General features: G+C 39.7%; 1 protein-coding gene across 25 annotated transcripts in view; it reads right to left on the bottom strand.

The window, feature by feature from the left end:
* shep (RNA binding motif single stranded interacting protein alan shepard) overlaps positions 1-20,447 on the bottom strand; it is a 654,273-nt gene that overhangs the window by 613,414 nt on the left and 20,412 nt on the right. For 21 of the 25 annotated variants that reach the window (XM_076178136.1, XM_076178133.1, XM_076178134.1 and 18 more), the window contains one exon: positions 18,648-18,686. The exons of the other annotated variants lie outside the window; for them this stretch is intronic. In XM_076178136.1, the coding sequence (XP_076034251.1) occupies positions 18,648-18,686 (39 nt within the window). The remainder of the gene's footprint in view (positions 1-18,647; positions 18,687-20,447) is intronic. 25 annotated transcript variants of the gene reach the window in all.

The raw sequence follows: 20,447 nt of genomic DNA, 5'->3' as shown, positions 1-20,447 counted from the left end.
CCGGGAACTCTACCAACTGCGCCACGAGTTGTGTGTGTGTGCACGTACACCAACAGTCTTTTCCATCATTTGCACATCTGCACCAACGTCTGCCATGTCACTCCTGCAAACTTCTCTATCTTGTATTTCTACTTTTTGTCTGGTCTCCCTCTACCACACCTGCCATCTCGCGACGTCTCTCTCTCTCTCTCTATCCCTAACACGCCCTCATTTCACCTCAGCCACTTTCTTCAACATGTAAGGAAACACGGTAGCGATATTCCTATCCCCCAAAAGGTGTTTTACATATAACATAAAACACAATTTACTTAACATATATCTTCTGCAATCATTACTTTTTTTCGGGGGGGGGGGGGAGATTTTTTTTTAATACCCCAATGGACCAGAGTTCTTTTATGATCACATACCAATCTTTGCTCAAAGAGGAATGCTGATCACTTTTTGATTCTACCAATCACTTATTTCGCTACCCTCCTTAAATCTCCTTTTAACCAACCCTACAACCCCACCTCTTCATTATTTCTTGTGGTAGAGGGCAAGAACACCGACACACTGTTCCCCTGTGTTGCGAGAGGTGACTAAATGGGACGGAATATGGAGGAGATAATGTTGACTGGTTCTGAAGATGGGGAGATGATTCTCTCTGACGTCTATCTCATAGGACCGCCACTTACAGATACCCGTTCACTGGCTCATACCTAAAAAATTGTACAGTAACATTCACTCTTATTTATTTATTTTTAGTTATGTCAATTTATTATTATCTACTATTTACCTGTTTATTATCTAACTATACCTATGCATTCATTTTATTTATTATTTACATTATTATTGTTTTTATTTATTCATTTATTTGTTTATCATTATTATGATTTTTTTACGACCTAGATATGGACCAAAAGGTCTCCTGTTGGCATGCTCTGCCTTTGTAATCCTTTGTTAATAAGTATAATATACTAAGGGCTTTTTCACCCTTACCAGGGAGGTAGTCAAGTCATATGGCATAATCCCACTTCCACCCATTTCATATTTATATTATTTGTTTATTTGTTTTTTATCATTTGTCTGTTTGTTTATTATTTGCTTGATTCTCATTTATTATTAGTTATATGTCAATTTATCATCATATACTAATTACCTGTTTATTATTTAACTATACCTATGCATTTATTCATTTAGTTTATTATTTATATTATTATATTTTTTATCTATTTATTTATTTATCATTACCATATTTTTTTTTCCACATCTGACCTAGTTATGGACCAAAAGGTCTACTGTTGGCATGCTCCACCTTTGTAATCCCCACCCACACTCCACTCCCATTCACCACCCCCTGCCTCTTATCTTGGCTCCTCCTGGATGACGGGTCATCCCTACATCTCGCCCACTACCCTGGTTTATCAATAAATTTCAATAATTTACAATGAGGAAAAGCAGCTGGAAAAGATGAGATACCGAAAGACACAAAGATGCTGGGACAATTCAATCTCGATTAACTCAACTATATACATCTGTATCTATATACCACTGGGTTATTTCCCCTTTATAAAGGAGGCACCTTAATGTATACATAGTATATACATAAAGTGTTCCTAAACTATGCTGCAATGCTATGGTAATTTTATCTCATAAGAAACGAGACCAGAAAGACTATTGTATTCATTGCCTGATTGGTTTATCAAAAGTATAACAAGTAATATTTGACTTGAAAATAGTTTATATATATACTGTATATATATATATATATATATATACACATATATATATATATACATATATATATATATATATATATATATATATATATATATTTCTTTTAATGAAAAACAGCCTAGAGAACAGACAGGATTTAGAAATGGAACTCCAATATTAACCATCTGTAGATAATAAACTAATAAACTGACAAAACCACAGACCCAATATGATGATTCAGTAATGTTGCAAACGCCCTTTATCAGGTGGCTAGGACACTGCCCCTTACAGAGGACTTTGTATTGTGGAACCACATCCTTGGTCCAACTTGCTGGTGGCAATATTCAAACTGCCATCACCTCAATCTATGCAGCAAATAGAGACACTCTAACCTGCTTATCCAGGGAGCATCCTCAACCACAATACACTGTAATGTATTTTTGCTTTTTGGATTTTGTATATTACAAAAAGGCCTCCGAGTCACAAGAGTCGGCAATACTAAAATCTACATCCAATCAATCAATTCATTATCCCAGATCATTCCTGCAGGCGGCCAAGGGCTTCCAGGTTAACAGGCTATGGCACTCAGGAAAGAATTATTGTATTAACCAAGTTATATTTACCTAGTTGTATTATACAGGAAGGGGAGCTATGCTTGTAGTGACCCGTCTTTGTATCTCGCATCTACTTTGTTCTTGAATTCTTGTATGGTGTTTGCACACACTATTGTTTCATCCTATTTGTTCCAGACATCCACCACTCTGTGTGTGTGATTCATAATGGTCTTTGAATCACATGTTAGACTTGTGATCAACAGCTATTTCCCTCCCAGAAGACAACTCGGAGCTCTTACATGACCAATCTATGGGCAATGCTGTGAATTTACATGTACACACACCCCCAACTCCCTGCCCACAAGAGTTGGAGTAACAACCTGCAGTGCAGCAGTACTGAAATTATTTCAGCCCTGGGAGGGATTCGAACCCAGACCTCTGTAGTGGCAGCTGGGAACTCTATCAAATGCGCCGCGAGTTGTGTGTTATCTACATGCAAACACAATGCAATGAACACACAAGTCACCTACATAACACTTAGGCAAGGTATGGCTGTGATCTGACTACATAAATATAGAGAAGGTGTAGTTCAAGAAAGAAGTAAGGCAGAATGATACAACTTCACCCAAATTATTTACAGCTTGCCTCAAAGGAACTTTCAGGAATCTAAGTTGAGAAGAGGGTAGTCTGAATACTGATAGGGAATAATAATAATAATTTCTGCAAGAAGGAGCAGGAGCAATGGACTGATTGATCAATTGAATAATAACTGTTGCTTCAAGTTTCGATGATGATGATATGGCTTAACGTCACAAACTCCCCCCTATCGGAAGGCTAGGACGATTCCCCTTACAGAGGACTTTGTAGCATGGAATTTAATGAACCATGCCCTTGATTCAACTTTGCCGGTGGCAGGATTTGAACTGCCATCACCTCGACCTTTTCCGCAAGTAACAATGCCCTAACCCGCTTGGCCAGCAAGTTTCCTTGCTTCAAGTTTCCCCGACTATAGACCCGATTTAATGAAGCGGCCTTGCTGTGTCTTGCAACACTGCTTCTAACCCAGGGCAGTGGACAAGATGCAGGGATTACCCATCATCCAGGAGGTGCCAAGATAAGAGGGAGGGAAGAGGGTAGACAGGAGTGGAGTATGTATGGGATGGAATGTGTGGGAGTGGTTTCTATGCCCTTGTTTTTTGGTTACCTCCCATGTAGGGGGGAAAAAGCTTTTGGCATATGTATGTATGTAGAAACCCATAGCCCCACAGTGGCTGGTGATGATCATTGGGCCTTAACATAGGAAGGAACTCTAATCTAGTTTCTGTGTCGGAAGCTCGCTGGTCGAGCAGGTTAAGGCGCCATTACTTGCGGCAAATGTCAAAGGAATGGCAGTTCGAACCCTGCCACCGACGAAGATGAACCAAGGGCATGGTTCATTCAATTTCTTGATACAAAGTCCTCTGTAAGGGTCACCATCCTTGCCTCCTGATAGGGGGGGAGTGTGTGATATTAAACCATATCATTATCATTTGTGTTGTATGGAGTGGGACGGATTCTATGTCACCAGCTTATTGTAGTTGAAGAAAGGGAGGTGCAGCTGGTTATCTGCTCTCCTTATATCAAAAGGTGGAGGATATACAATTACATACATATACCAAAGGCTTTTTTTTCCCTTATAAGGCAGGTAGCAAAAAAAAACAAGGTATAAAAACCACTTCCACCCATTCCATCCCTATCACACTCCACTCCCCTCCACCCTTTCTCCTCCCTCTTATCTTGGCACCTACTGGATGACGGGTCCTCCCTGCATCTTGTCCACTGCCCTGGGTCAGAAGAAGAGTCACAAGACACAGCACATCCACAGCAAGGCCGCTTCATTAAATCGATGACCCCCCCTCTACATCTCCTCATGCAGAAAAGGAGAAGACGGGGAGAAATCCCTTTGGGCTGCATCAAATTATTTCACACACATACTCCCTCACCCTCCATCCCCCACTCATTCTACCTCATGCATCACAGCATCATCCATATACGACCATTCTCCATTCACACCTGTCTTCTGTCCTTTCTCATCCTTCCTCAATAGACATTTCCCTCTTTCCCAAAGCCCCTTTAGTTGTTAGAAAAATATCTTGGGTACAGAGTGTAAGCCTCTCAGGGATGGACCTCCACCTTTTGAGGATGGGCAGTAGGGGGGATGATTCACTCTGATGTCCATCTAGCAAGAACACCACTATGTACTTATTAATGGTCTCTGTTCAATTAAAAATTATGGTGAGACTTAAAGCTGAGGAGTATGATTAGTAGGGTCAAATATTAAAGTGATTAAAGATCATAAAACTGAAAAATTTCATCTCCCATTTGGTTGGAATATGTTTGGTGAACAAACATATAGGACAAATGAGAAATACCTGCAACCAGTAAAACCTACTAGATAAATGCCAGAAAAGCAATCTCCCTGCCACCTATCTTGACAACAGAGTGCCTAAAGAAAGAAAGAAAGAAAAAAAAAAAAAAAAATGACTGTACCACATTTCAATTTCTGCATGTATGTCTCCTCGAGTTTCTCGATGTTGATAGCTTAGAATTAAAGTGAATTGTGGTTGATAAATGTATATATATATATATTATCAATTTGAAGTTAAGTGCCAGTGTAGAGGAAGTGTCTTGGATCTTTCTCCTTCTTTTAATGCAAAAGGGTCAAAGTCATGGACTGGTGAAAAAGCATCAGCGAGAAGAGAGGTCCTGATCCTCCCATTAGAAGGAAAGAGCATACTGGCTGATTCTTGCACAAAGTATCTGTACAGAAAAAAGGTAAGCAGCGACCAAATCCTAAAGAGCAGACCTTCAAAATATCAATAGAAAAGATAAAAGAAATGCAATACTGCAGAGAACAGGGAGAGACTGAAGTGTGTCAGTGAGAGAAGAAGCAGCGATAAGGTGGGCAGCTTCGGATTAACTTGCTCAGGAGTACAGAGTGAGACAAGTCACCCATGCAGGAACTGAGCTCACAACTTCGAGAATCCGAAATCAGCTTCCGATTATGTCACCAATGCATGCAAGACAGGTGTAAGAATTTTCCGTTTCCCTTCTGCTTGTTTTTAAATCCCTGAATACTTTCATCTTCACCTGGAAATTATAGATGGGGGAAAAAAAAAAAAAAAAAAAAAAAAAAATAATAAAAAATTTTTTTTTTAAACTTACGATTACAAAAACAAGTTTTTTTGCATCACTACTGGAAATGCAGCTCCATGGATGTGGCATTTAGTCTTCAGACCAGACCAAAGATCTCTAACTTCAACTATCCTCCTTTCTCCACATATTTTTTTTCACATTAGGAGACTGGACAGCTTCCTCCCTTTCCTTTTCCTCCTCTTCCAAGCTTGTGACACAGAAATATCAAGTTTCTTTACAGAGATACTGTGTTGGGGGGACGGGATTCTTTCTCTTCAACGTCCAACTCACATGACTACTACTTGGAAGTGTCTATCACTGATCCTCACAAAAAACAATGGGGAGATTCGTGCTAGGAATAACACCAAAATAAAGGAAGAGGGCAAGCTGGGCAGGTGAATAAACTGGAGTGAAAGACATTGTAAAGGCAATAAAAGAGCAAAAATGGAATTGAACTGGATAAGTGACAAGAAAGGAGTATGGCACATGGACCAAATGTATCACTGACCGTACACTATGAGATGGTAATCATACATACATACATATACCAAGGCATAAAATCATTCCCACCCATTCCATCCCTAAATATACCCCACTCCCCTCCACCCTCCCTCATGTCTTAGCACCTTCTGAATGACAGGTCATCCCTGCACCTTGTCCACTGCCCTGGGTCAGAGGCAGTGTTGCAAGGCACAGCACATCCACAGCAAGGCTGCTTCATTAATTTGGCAACCCCTCCTGCATAAAAGGAGAAGACGGGGAGAAATCTCTTCGGGCTGCATCAAATTTTGCTCACACATACTACCTCACCCCCTATCCCCCCCACCCATTCCACCTCATCCATCACATTATCCATGGTAATCATGAAAAAGGAAAACCAAACAGAAAGGGAAAGACAAGCCAGGGAAGTTTGCTTGAGTAACATGGAACAATCTAGTGCTGTCATACAATTCATGGAAAAGGTCAAGAGACTTTTGTTCATCAATGGGCTCTAATTGGCTTACAAGTCTGTTCAAATTTGATGATATGGTTTGATGATATGGTTTAATGTCGCAAACTTCTCCCATCGGAAGGCTAGGACAGTGACCCTTATAGAGGACTTTGTAGCATGGAATTTAAGGAACCATGCCTTTGGTTCAACTTCACCGGTGGCAGGGTCCGAACCACCATCCCCTCGACCTTCACTGCAAGTAACGACACCCTAACCCGCTCAAGTTTGCTGGTAAAATTTGGCAGTATAATCTCACCTACATACTAGTCTCCTAGATATATAATATCATGTGTATATGATCACTATAGTGATGCCCTGGTATGTATACATTTGGCCTGTTACTTTCATGATCTAGGACAGCAATTTCCTGCTTTTCTTTTTAAGGTGATCACTGCCCCTATTCTTCCTAAAGTTTAAAATCCATCATGCAATTGATCATCATACAATTGGATTTTCAGATATATAAATCAATTGTATTTGTTGCCAAGCTGTTCCAAGTTTCTGGTGAAATACTTTTCATGCAATTGATCATCATACAATTGGGTTTTCAGATATATAACTCAATTGTATTTGTTGCCAAGTTGTTCCAAGTTTCTGGTGAAATACTTTTCAGTGTCTTCTTATTCAATGAAACTTTATGTCTATTGGTCGGAGAGTAGCTGCAATGCATGTCTGAATTGAAGTGCAGCACTGCAAATCCCTAAGTTCCCAAAATACAAATAATTTTTGTTAGATATGAAAGCAGTAATTTGTGGGCCAGGAATGTGAACATATATAGAACCAGAGCCCTTACATGGCTAAGTGCCGCCCCAGGGCAAAGTGCCGCCCTGGGGCAAAGTGCCGCTCTGGGGAAAGTTCTCAGTGATGGCCCCCCTCCCCCATCACCACTTCCCATCTACACCATCCATAGCCTATTTTAGCTATTGGCTTGCGAAATAATTAAATGGATTTTACATACATATACCAAGGCTTTTTCCCCCTAACAAGGGAGGTAGCCAAAAAGAAAATGGCATAAAACCATTCCCATCCATTCCATCCCTAAATAAACTCCACTGGATTTTGAAAATTGTATTTAATGTCCTTATTGCAGGAAGGATAAGGGAAAAAAAATCATATTTTGTTGATCCTAACGAAAAATTTGTATATTACAGTAAAATATTTCGGGCTCCTTCGACCTTTTTTTATCATAATTGTTTTGTCAGCCTTGTGGGCGGCATGTCCAGATTAGAATTGCCGCCCTCCCCTAAATGTGCCGCTCCAGGGCATATGCCCCCACTACCCCCCCATGTGAGGGCCCTGTATAAAACAGGAATATGACTAAAAAATTTTGAGATATGAAAGCAATAATTTGTGGGCCAGGAATGTGAACATATACAATTTCAGAAAATCTAGAATGCATCCCTTGTATTATTATAGAGTCCAATAACACATGACATTTACTAGCTTCTCATCCTGATCTAAAAGTGCAAGCTAGACGTCTTGACTCTGTATACATAGACTATGACTCATTATTTTAGTCTCCTGGCATACCTAAAAAAATGCAATACAAGTTGTGATGGTAAGAGCATCAGCCACAAGAACACAACAGAGAAAACAACTGAGATATGCGAGATTTTAAGATGTGAGAGTGCAAAGGATGGTGTTGTTTTATCCAGTCTTACACCAACAGGGTGAACAACAAAACCTAATTTTGGAGGCTTAAGTTCACTGCACAAGAAAAATATAGTCTTTAACTACTTCGGTATGATGATGCCTATGTAGGTGTCATGAGGTGCGAGTGGGTACAGTAAGTCCTCGTTATACGATACATATGCGTTCCTGAGAACCTTACCGCAAATTGAAATTACCGTATACCGAACCCATTATAACATGTAATAGTTGGATATGCAGACCTACCTTCTCCCTGCTCTTTCCTCTTCAAAATATCTAGTGGATACCGTATCTGTGAATTTTTCTTACCGTAAATAGAATCGGGGGTAGTAATTACCAAATACTGTAACTATGAATTTACCGAATAAAGAATTACCATATAAGGAGGACTCACTGTACACAATTAAATATATATTTTTTTGTGGTTGTACATGAGTTAATTCTGCCTTGTGGAGCTGGTTTGCCACTTCGTATGATGGTCCCAAGCCCGGATAAAGGAAGAGGGTTGGGAAGACAGGCTCAGCAAGCCACTCCCGTAAAAATAGCCAATGCTCGAGAATCTCAGAACCAGCCTCGGAATTCGGACTACCCCAATTGGAATCGACCTAGGACCAGAAAAGAACTAAGGATATGCTGACAGGCCAAGAGATGGGTTAACTGGTGAGAAGTCGTACATGAGTTACCCCCGGATTCTGTGAACTGGTTTGATCATGTTTTCTGTGTTTATTATTACTCAGAGTAAAAGAGAACAAATAATACAGCAGTGACTATATTTTATAATGCAAGTAGTGTGATGCAAATTACATATGGCAGCCAATGCTGTGTGTGAAAATTTGAGTCATACTGAAGTAGTTAAGAGTAATTCTTAACTTGTACTCAACTTATTGTACAAATTTCTCCTGAATCAAGCCAATACATTCACAACATGAACATACATACATACATACATACATATACCAAGGCTTTTTCCCCCTTCCAAGGGAGGTAGCCAAAAAGGGAAAGGCATAAAAACACTCCCACCCATTTCATCCCTAAATACACTCCACACCCCTCCCACCCTTCCTCTTATCTGAGCACCTCCTGGATGACGGGTCATCCCTGCACCCCGCCCACCGCCCTGGGTCAGAAGCAGTGTCGCAAGACACAGTACATCCACAGCAAGGCCGCTTCAACATGAACAACATGAACAAAACTATATAAAACAGATGAGAAAAAAAAAAAAAGCGTGCTACAGATCAAGAGTAGATATCAAACATATGATTTAAACATTTACAAACATATGTTCTCCAAGCACACACACACATAATCAACTACAGCTATGTACACTGCACAATACCCATAATTTGAAAACATGGTAAAATCATCACAATCAAGATCTATGCTAATGGGAAATTGCAGATATAAACAAAGTTGGAATCATACAAGAACTTGAGACTAAGGATGATAAATTGGACAGTAGATGGGACCCAACAAATGTTGCTCCTTTCTCATATACGGGTCGAGTCCCAATTATCCGGGCTCAGATATTCCGAAATCCCGGAAATTCCGTAAAAAATCACCATTAAATCAATAATCCATACACTATCCTGTAAAATCCGTATAAATATACACAAAAAATCACCGCTAAATCAATAATCCGTAATTCATGGATTCTTTTTTTCCATTTATCTGTACCTGTATTTCCTTATGTAACTTCCTTATTAACTCCTTTAATGACTACTTAATTAATTTCCTTATCTCTAGTACCATTTTTATTAATTTACGATGAATTCCCGCATAATCCGTAAAAATCGACTGTCTGTTCCAGTAAAAGTCTAGAGGATTTCGGATAATCGAGACTCGACCTGTACTACAATTAGGTAAATATACTTCAGAAACCACCAACAGATCCAGTTTCATATTGGCTGATCACACCGCTGTGCACAGCATCCAAAGTAACTGCAAGAGGAGTCTTTAATATAAACATACTCCTATGGCCCACTCTCACAAATACTATACAGATTGACCTCTCATTAACGGATGTTAATTAGCTGTGTTTGCGGTGTTTTCACTGTGTTTTCGGTGTTTTTGGTGCTGTTGTTTAGTGCTGTGCAATCACTATGCCACCCAAAAACCACTCCAAATCAACGGATTATTCACATCAATGGACACCGTTACCACCCTTTTGGTCCGTTAATGAGAGGTCAATTTGTGCATCTTTTGAGCCCCACCCCTCCACAACACTACTCGCTAACCTTCCACAAAACACATTAGACAGATTTAACCACAAGCCACCATAATACAAATCTTTTACTACAAGAGACATAAACATAGGATTGATATTGTCTCAAAACTGCTTCTCGCAAGACCATGGTGAATCAAATATTGAATATGAAGCAGCCACTTCATGTATCAAAAACATACTGTACTTGAATCTTCGAAGAGGGGGGTCTCTGAATTAATGAGGCAGCCTTGCTGTGGATGTGCTGTGTCTTGCGACACTGCTTCTGACCCAGGGCAGTGGACAAGATGCAGAGATGACCCATCATCTAGGAGGTGCCAAGACAAGAGGGAGGGAAGAGGGTGGAGGAGAGTGGAGTATGTAGGGGATGGAATGGGTGGGAGTGATTTCTATGCCTTTTTCTTTTGGCTACCTCCCGTGTAAGGGGAAAAAAACTTTTGGTATATGTATGTATGTATGTAAGTACTTGAGTCTTACAAAGTTTTATATTTTCATTGACTTTTGTTTGAACAGTATTTACAAAAGATCCCAACACTTACTCTGGATGAAATCAATATAGAAATTTTATCATGTAGATGGCATTACACTCACAAGCAATTTGAGGTTATGGGAACAAATTGAGAAAGACTTCATGTCTTATGGATGTCATCATGAAAGAGTTTTCATAAAAAATGAAAGTGCTAACTCCTGGAATAGCTCAAGCTGAAACAGTTGAAGATAAAACCATACGCAATTTCAAAACTGGAGATGTCAACTGGAGAAAGAGGAACAGGATATCATGAGTTTAGCGATAAAACCATACGCAATTTCAAAACTGGAGATGTCAACTGGAGAAAGAGGAACAGGATATCATGAGTTTAGCACTTTTCCAGCATATTACAATTGGCTCTGACCTGAGTAGAGAGGATGGGATAGACAACCCTTCTTCCACAAGGAGCTATGATAGATGAGAAAACAAACAAGTCTTAAATAGGTTTGGGACTCATCTATCCTCCTTATATTGGGGAAAGGACCTTCTAATATATATATGCAATATGTATATACATGCAATATGAACAATATGAACATAATGGAAGACTGCATTATACACAATCATGCACGCAAACAACACAACATACACTCTATAAAGGATTTGTGGGAAAACCCAGTTTCGGCTGTGGCATTCCTTGGGGAGACGGGACTGCTCGGACAGACAGTCTAGGGAACAACAACAACAACAAGTAGGGAAATACTACCCCTTCCTAAGGGAGGAAGGCCTTTTGTTATTATGTACACAGAAATGCAGCTATGCTTACTCAAAGAATAATGACATGTGCGGACTTTGGAAATGAAAATGATACCAACAAGTTGATATAAAAACAATACATACCATTAGTGCTACACTATACCAGTTCAGCATGAACAACACCCATTTTAGACACACAAGACAACAAACTACATGCTGCACAAAACAAGACTTAAGAGAACAATTACTAAGTGTACACAAATGTTACCCACAAACAATATTCCCTCAAAGTTTTTGCTGTGTGCATAGAAATTTGCTTGAGTACAAACTTTGCTTTTTTTGAAAAGTATATGCACACCCATGTGAGTCACCACCTGATCATTTAAGCAAATACACACAATTTGTAAGTTTATATTACATATTACCGCCACAAAACAGTGGCATACCAAGGAGGCGGCACAATTTTGGGGTCAACATTTCATGGTTACCCAACAAATTAATATTCAAACATTTTAATATCATTTGAAAACCTTGTGTGAGCACATTTTTTTCTTTATGTGCACTAGTTGTAAAATATATGTGTGCACACACATGTTCACAGCTTAGAGGGAATGTTGCCCACAAACTACATACATGCAAAGACTGGAGTTCTACGTTTTCACAAACATCTTGATATATGACACAAATACATAGTATCAAGCTAAACAAAACCCATAGTTTCCATCACACTAGATGAAAGACCACCCACCAACACACACATGCATCAAATAGACCACAAAACTCTACAACACAATAAACAATACCATCCCACCACCCCCACCTCCACCCAACCACACAAACAAACATTTACATAGATTTCTCACAGTGAGAGCTCACGCTAGCCTACACCCTAACAAGATTCTTGGCTACTCTCCACCTTTAATACACATAACAGAAGCTAAACTAAACAGAACAGAATTAACCTAAGTTCTGTTGTGGCCACCACATAAGACCTAACACAGGCTAACGAAAACAGTTGATGACACACATCCATTCGGCAAGGCTCCCTCACACAATCACAGTGACATGACCACAACAAATCCAGAAAGGAACAACTTTATCAGGACCCTGGGGAGGTGACTGGTTTCCAACACCCTAGCATCATAATCTACTGATACCGAGGTCAAATCAACAACAACCACCAGGAAACATGTGAGTGGGATCCTGCAACTGTATATGACTCTGTTCAGTTGAAGTGACACTAAACAAGTTTCATTTAATAAATCTTGTTGGTGATATACTTGGGTAAGACAATCCCATTTATTCCCCTTTATCACTTTTCCTGATAACCCTGTTTCAATCATCTATTATTTACACATTTGAGATTGTTGAGAGCCATAATTATATGACATCAAAATAAAATTTTCAGATGTGATGTGTCTTGCGACACTGCTTCTGACCCAGGGCAATGGACAAGATGCAGGAATGACCTGTCATCCATGAGATGCCGGAAGAGGGTAGAGGGGAGTGGAGTATGTAGGGGATGGAATGGGTGGGAGTGGTTTCTATGCCTATGTTTTTTGGCTTCCTCCCTTGTAAGGGGGAAAAAAGCCTTTGGTGTATTATATATATATACAGTATATATATATATGAAGGTGGAAAAAGAAGTCATGGGTCTAGTTCCTAGTTCCTGAGTTTATTGCTGACCGGTTTCGCTCTATGCTTCTTCTGAAGAAGCATAGAGCGAAAGCGGTCAGGAATAAACTCAGGAACTCAGAACTAGACCCGTGACTTCTTTTTCCACCTTCATCAACTTGTCACAATGTACCAGCATATATATATATATATATATATATATATGTATGTATGCTATTAACACCATGAACTTTCTGATGATACAGACAATCTTTGTGACCAATGCCAGCAGTTGTAATGCTGATTACAAAACCCACATTATTTACAACAAGAAGTTTCATCCTTTTAACTGCATTTTTCTCAAAATCTGTTTAGGTGCCTTCATTGTTTTGATTCTGAACACCTCATTTATACACCAAAATGCATTTTCCCCCCTTATGATGGGTGACTAAATCAAATCGAATACTTTACACCCAATCACCCACACAAACTGCAAAGGATTTGTGGGAAAACCCCGTTTCAGCTGTGGGATTCTTCGGGGAGACGGGTCTGTTTGAACAGACAGTCTAGGGAACAATAACAACAACAACAACAACAACAACAACAATAACAACAACAACAACTGCCACTGGAGTCTTTTAGATAAAAGGGCCTCATTCTGACCCTCTCGGGAAATGGAACATCACTTTTTCCTATCACCCCTCTACACTGGATTCCAATTAAGTTGCAGCACTACAGATATCCTAGTGCAAACAAAGAACAATCCACTCTGTATTCACTAACAAACAACAGCTTTGCTATAGATTCTTTAACCTAGAAAAAGCTTATGACATGACCTAGAAATTGTAAATCCAACACAAACTTTTCCTCTAGAGATTAAGTACAGGTTTGCCTATCTTCATATTCCAATTTCTTATCCACCAAACCTTCAAACAATACATAGCAACAACTCTATCCTCTCCATATATCTAACAAGATGTCCTCCAAGAATTAGTTTTCAGCATCCTTCTTTTCATCATAATTATCAATGATATAACCATACATACATATACCAAAGGCTTTTTCCCCCTTACAAGGGAGGTAGCCAAAAGACATAGGTATAAATACTACTCGCATCCATTCCATCCCCACATACTCCAGTCCCATCTAACCCCATCCCTCCCTCTCATCTTGGCTCCTCCTGGATGAGGGGTCATCCCTGCAACTTGCCCACTGCCCTGGGTCAGAAGCAGTGTCACAAGGCACAGCACATCCACAGCAAGGCCGCTTCATTAAATCAACAAACACCCCCCCTCTCCGTCCCCTCATGCAGAAATGGAGAAGGGGAGAAATCCCTTTGGGCATATTTTCCCAAAAATAACAGTCAGTCTACATGCTGAAGACATAGCCCTATTCATATCAGTTGATTTAATCAAAGAATAGCCCGAGCAAGTCAATGGGCTAAACACCTCAGATTACACTTCACTTCAAAATCAGTCACCATGCACTTCTGTAGACAATGCTACTGTAGAAATATCCTATCAATACAATCATGTAACCCTATCCTTCCAGTGGTAGAACAGACCCAATTCTTAGACATGATCCTCAACAATTGACACACCCTTATATTCTCTAGTCTGCTCTCTCACCCAACTTGCTATCTCAGTCTCTCAGTGTTATTTCCATCACTGATCTTTCCTTTCTCCTCTGTGCTGTCCTTAGTTTTGCTTCCATTGCCTTCATTAGCTTCCAAGTCTCACACCCATAGATTATTGCTGGCAGAATGCATTGATTGTAAACTTTACATTTCAAACATAATGGTAGAGAGCCCCTCAGGATTTTATTATACTTACCAAACACTTTCCAACCAATTGTAATACGTCTTTTTATTTCATTATCATGATCTTTCGTCACTTTCACCATCTGGCCTAAATAATTATACTCCTCAACTTCTTCAAGACTCTCATCATCGGCTATAATCTCTTTACTTTGAACTTTCATGTTGAACATTAGAGTGAAAGATATTGTGGAGGCAGTAAAAGAGAAGAGGTGGAATTGGGCTGGTAAGTTGGTGCGAACGACTGATGAGCAATGGAGTGGGTGTGTTGCTAAGTGGACGCCTCAAGATGGGAAGCATGGAAGAGGGAGACCAGATGGAGGGTGGAGAGACGAGATAGAGAGGTTCACGGGAATGACGTGGCAGAGGTTGGTGCAGTCATGTGAATCATGGAATGCTATGAAGGAGACCTTTGTTCAGTGGTGGACTCAGGATGGCTGATTTGATTGATATATTCTTTTACCTGAACTGTACATACATACATACATATATATATACCAAAGGCCCTTGGGGGTTGAGGGCATTACCATATCCTAAAGTGGAGAGGGTAAACCAGTTCCAACTGTTGAGCCCTACTGTGGAGGTGCTGCATCTTACTGCATTGCCTCTGACCTGAGGAGTGTGGTGGGGGCCAGGCATAACCCTTCATCCACAAGGTGCTAAAATGGGAGTGTCAATGACGTGTTTTTGGATGGGCATGATATGGGTACAAGGGTGGGTGTATATTTTGACTTGGGCATTCCTCTTAGCAGGGGGGGGAGGCCTTTTGGTAAAAGTATGCATGCATGCACGTATGTATGTATATATGCATGTATGGATGTATCTATACATGAACATAGCTTTATTACAAAGGATTACAAAGGCATGACACTATGGATGCTCATGGACATCTGGGGGCATGGGTAGAATGGGGGGGGGGGGCAGCTTCCCACCCTTGGAAAATTTAGGGGATGTTTGTTATACCCAAAAAGTTATCTAAGCAACCAATTGTATAACTCATGTAGTTTAAGGTGCAAGAGATTTGTAAACATGTACAATGTTTTGATTAAAAAAAATAGTCTGCGAAGCTAGATTTTACATAATGATATCAGGGAAGTGGTGCATGTTTACCATTTTATCCCCAATGCAAAAAATCCTATGGATACCAATGTAGATATTCATACACAAACTACCACATGCAATTGTGAATTCCTATCTATTCTATCTATATACAGTGAGTCCTCCTTATATGGTAACTTGTTATCCGGTAAATACACAGTTCCAGTATTTGGTAATTACTACCCTCGATTCTATTTATGGTAAGAAAAATTCACAGATATGGTATCTGCTAGATATTTTGAAGAGGAAAGAGCAGGGAGAAGATACATCTGCCATATCCTATTATTACATGTTATAATGGGTTTGGTATACAGCAATTTCAATTTGCGGTAAGGTTTTCAGGAACGCATATGTACTGTATAACGAGGACTTACTGTATCAAGGCATACATCCACATCCACCCATCCCAATCATCATCCATTTGTTTCTCATTTTATCTTAGTTCCTCATGGATAAAGTATCATCCCTGTCCCTTGTACTTGGGTCAGAAGCATACATACATACATATACCCCAAAGTGTTTTTTCCCCCTTACATGGGAGGTAGCCAAAAGACAAAGGCATAGAAACCACTCCCACACATTCCATCCCCAACATACTCCACTCCCCTCTACCCTCCCTCTCATCTTGGCACCTCCTGGATGATGGGTCATTCCTGCATCTTGTCCACTGTCCTGGGTCAGAAGCAGTGTCATGAGACACAGCACATCCACAGAAAGGCTGCTTCATTAATTTGGCAACCCCCCTCTCCATCCCCTGATGCAGAAAAGGATGGGGAGAAATCCCTTTGGGCTGCATCAATCTATTTCTCATAAATACTCCCTCATCCCCCATCCCCTACCAACTCCCCCTCATGCATCACAGCATCATCCATACACAACCTTTCTCCATTCACCCCTATCTTCTGTCCTCTCCCGTCCTTCCTCTAAAGACATGCCCCTCATTCCCAATGCCCCTTTTATTGATCCATTGTCAGAAGCAATGCAGCAAGACACAGCACATCCAAAGCTGGGCCCTACTGCTTCATTTACATGGGAACCTTCCCTCCTTGCCCCCTTGTGTAGAAATAGAGAACATACATACATACATATACCAAAAGCTTTTTCCCCCTACACGGGGGGTAGCCAAAAAGAAAAAGGCATAGAAACCACTCCCACCCATTCCATTTCCTATATATTCCACTCCCCTCCACCCTCCTCCCTCCCTCTTATCTTGGCACCTCCTGGATGACGGGTCATCCCTGCATCCTGTCCACTGCCCTGGGTCAGAAGCAGTGTCGCAAGACACAGCACATCCACAGCAAGGCCGCTTCATAAATTCGGCGACCCCCCCTCTCCGTCCCCCCCATGCAGAAAAGGAGAAGACAATAGAGAACACAAGGAGAAATCCCTTCAGGCCATGTCAATTTATAGTCCATTCGTAACCATTCTCCACTCACATCTTTCTCTTGCCTTCTCACTTCCCTGCCCAACAGACATTCCCCTTTTATCCAAGGGCCCCCTTCACCCCATCCGTCCATTTCATTCTCAGTCTTCCCTTCAAGTTCACGCTTTCCACCTCTGCCTTCCACACTATCTTTCCTCACTCGTTCTTTCCATGTGTCCAAACCATTCCAATATTCTTTCATCACCATTATTTACTATCTCCCTTTCCACCCCTGGTCTTCTCCTCACCTTGTCATTTCTCACTGTCCATCCTTGCGCCATCCACAATATTTCTCAAGTACTTCATCTCAAGCAATTTAAATTTCTCCTTTCTGCCTCACTTGAATGCCAATCCTATCCTCCATAAATTGTAATTTCATAGTAGTTACACAGATACATAAAGTTACATATGATTATTTTGAAATATATATTACCATATCAAATACACAAATAGTTTCTCTAATATCTTAAACAAGCCCTCACCCTTTCTGGTCTTCCTTTAAACTTCTGACGACGGGGACTGTTGAAATTTTGTAAACATCTCACTATTGTACTACATAAGACATTCACAATATATTACTGAAAACAATTATGAACATAAAAACACAGGTTTCAGCTTTCCACATACCATAAATCTCTTAATTATTTTCTTTTTATTTGAACAGCTTTAGTTAAGTAAATAGATTTGGTAGTGACATTATTTCACCATATTCCATTACATCATGTTTAATGTGGTGGGAAAAAACTCGTACATTTATAGGAGTGCAAACTGCTTAAGTGTACGAGCACATTCAAATCGTAGTCTGGGGATCAACCATAAAAACTGTGCTTTTCAAAATATCCATATTCAACAACATCTAGCTGAATACTAAAGTAAAATATAATTACTGTCAGATCATAATTTGAAGCTTTACTTTAGTTTTTTTTTTTTTTTTTGCAATGGTACCACTTTAAGAACAATGATATGTTTCATGAATGAACATATCAATATTTATACGACTCATGGTATGTCTACGCTTTTTCTAAACAATTAACTACAAAATAGTCAACCTCATTCATACATGTAAAAAAAGAAAAAGAAAATGAAGAAGAAAAAAAGATATACAACTCATGAGCTTACCAAAGACAAATCATACAAAAAACTCTAAGCAAACACAACTTTGTGTGTAATTGTCAATTATGCTCACCTTTTGATGGTTAGGAAATTTTTTGTGACCATGAATGACCTGGAAGATTGGATAGGCTTAGTTCAACAAGTCCAATGTACGGTCAAAGAAGACTACAGTAAATTCTAAATTCTATGTTCTCATGTGATAACTTTTCTAAAATCAAATGCCAAATCAGTAACACTAATCTTCCAATCTTATCGATCATAAAAAATTTAATCACAGTCATACCAAACACTTATGATAATGACAGCGAGAAAAAATTTAGCTCATGGGATGGGCATCATGGTTACTTTTTTGATTGAGCTGTTGCTTATTCAGTTATAAATTTTGGGTCACAAGAAGACTGTAAATACTGGTATATCTTGTCAAGATTTATTAGTAAATGGGGATTACATATCAAGAAAAAGACAGAAAAAAAGCTGAAAATTAATCAATTCTGCCTGAGGTTTCATAGACTAAAAACCTGTTGTCCAGCAGTGGCAGGCAACAATCCTTATGCCATTCCATAGATCTCTATGGGAAGGAACTTCAGACTGTTGCCTGTTGCATTAGTACAGAAGGGACCAACAAGTAGTATCTGCAAGTGATGGTTCTGCCAGTGAGACTTTTTGAGAGAATCAAATTCTTGCCACTGTTCTTCAAAACCTATCAATATCCTTACCTCCATCTTGTGGTATGCACTTCCTAACATTCAGTCTCCAGACCAGACCCATAATCCCTAACTGACTGTATAGACTCCTTTCCTTTGGAGACAAGAAGACTGAGTTTAGTAAAGGTGGGTGTGTTGATCAAATGCTTGAAATAGATCAGAAGTATCTGACTAAAGATAAGGATATTTTTGGGGAGTTTTTATGGACCTGGAGAAGGTATATGACTGGAATGATAAAAAAAAGCTTTATGGAATGTGTTGCTGATATATGAAATCGGGAAAACCTGTTGAAGGAAAGTAGTGGAATTTTGTGGGAGGGTCAGGAATGGAGAGAGAATGGCTTGAGGTGAATGTGGGGCTGAATCGGGCTGTGCAATGTCGCCACAGCTGTTGTTGTTGTTGTTCACTAGACTGTCTTCAATGGTGAAGTTAAAACAAAAGTGCTTGACAGAGGTTTGGAGTTGGTGGGTGTGGGTGGAGGCAAACCAACTGTTTGCAGATCACACTGCATTTATAGCCGATTCTGAGAGATCAATTATTAATTGACTGATCTATGGAGTGATTAAAACAGCTGGTGACGAGTATGGAAAGGTACAAGATAGAACAGTTATGAATGAATGTGGGCAAAAGTAAAGTGATGGGATTATAAAGAATGATGATGGAGCAGATTTATTGTGAATGTGAAGGGTACAATCAATATTGATGTGGAGTGTGGAGTGTATTCAGGGATGGAATGGGTGGGAAAGATTTTATGCCTTTTTCTTTTTGGCTACCCCCCTTGTAAGGGGGAAAAAGCCTTGGTATATGTATGTATGTGAAGGGTAACAGGTTAGAGGAAATCAAGAGGTTATGGGTTACATGTGGGAGTGAATAGACAAGTAACGATATCAATCAATCAATCAATCAATCAACCGATAGATATAGGGATGAATTATTGACAAGAGGATGCAAGCAACTGTCTGGGTGGAATGAAAAGATATGAAAAACAGATAAATGGGAATGAATAAAAAGAAAACAGGAAAAATCTTGTCTGAAGGAGCAACTGTACCTATAGCATCATATGGAGCACTGACTCGAAATGTATGGGAGGTAGATATTTAAGAGGGCCACGAGATATTATTATTATTATTATTATTTTTTTTTAACTGGAGGTTTGTCTCCAGTCATAA

The sequence above is a fragment of the Oratosquilla oratoria genome, chromosome 41 (genome assembly GCF_046742065.1).
Source record: "Oratosquilla oratoria isolate Oo_2021 chromosome 41, ASM4674206v1, whole genome shotgun sequence".
NCBI lineage: Eukaryota > Metazoa > Arthropoda > Malacostraca > Stomatopoda > Squillidae > Oratosquilla > Oratosquilla oratoria.
Note: the sequence above shows the minus strand (reverse complement) of the source record. Positions and strands in the feature narration are given on the sequence as shown.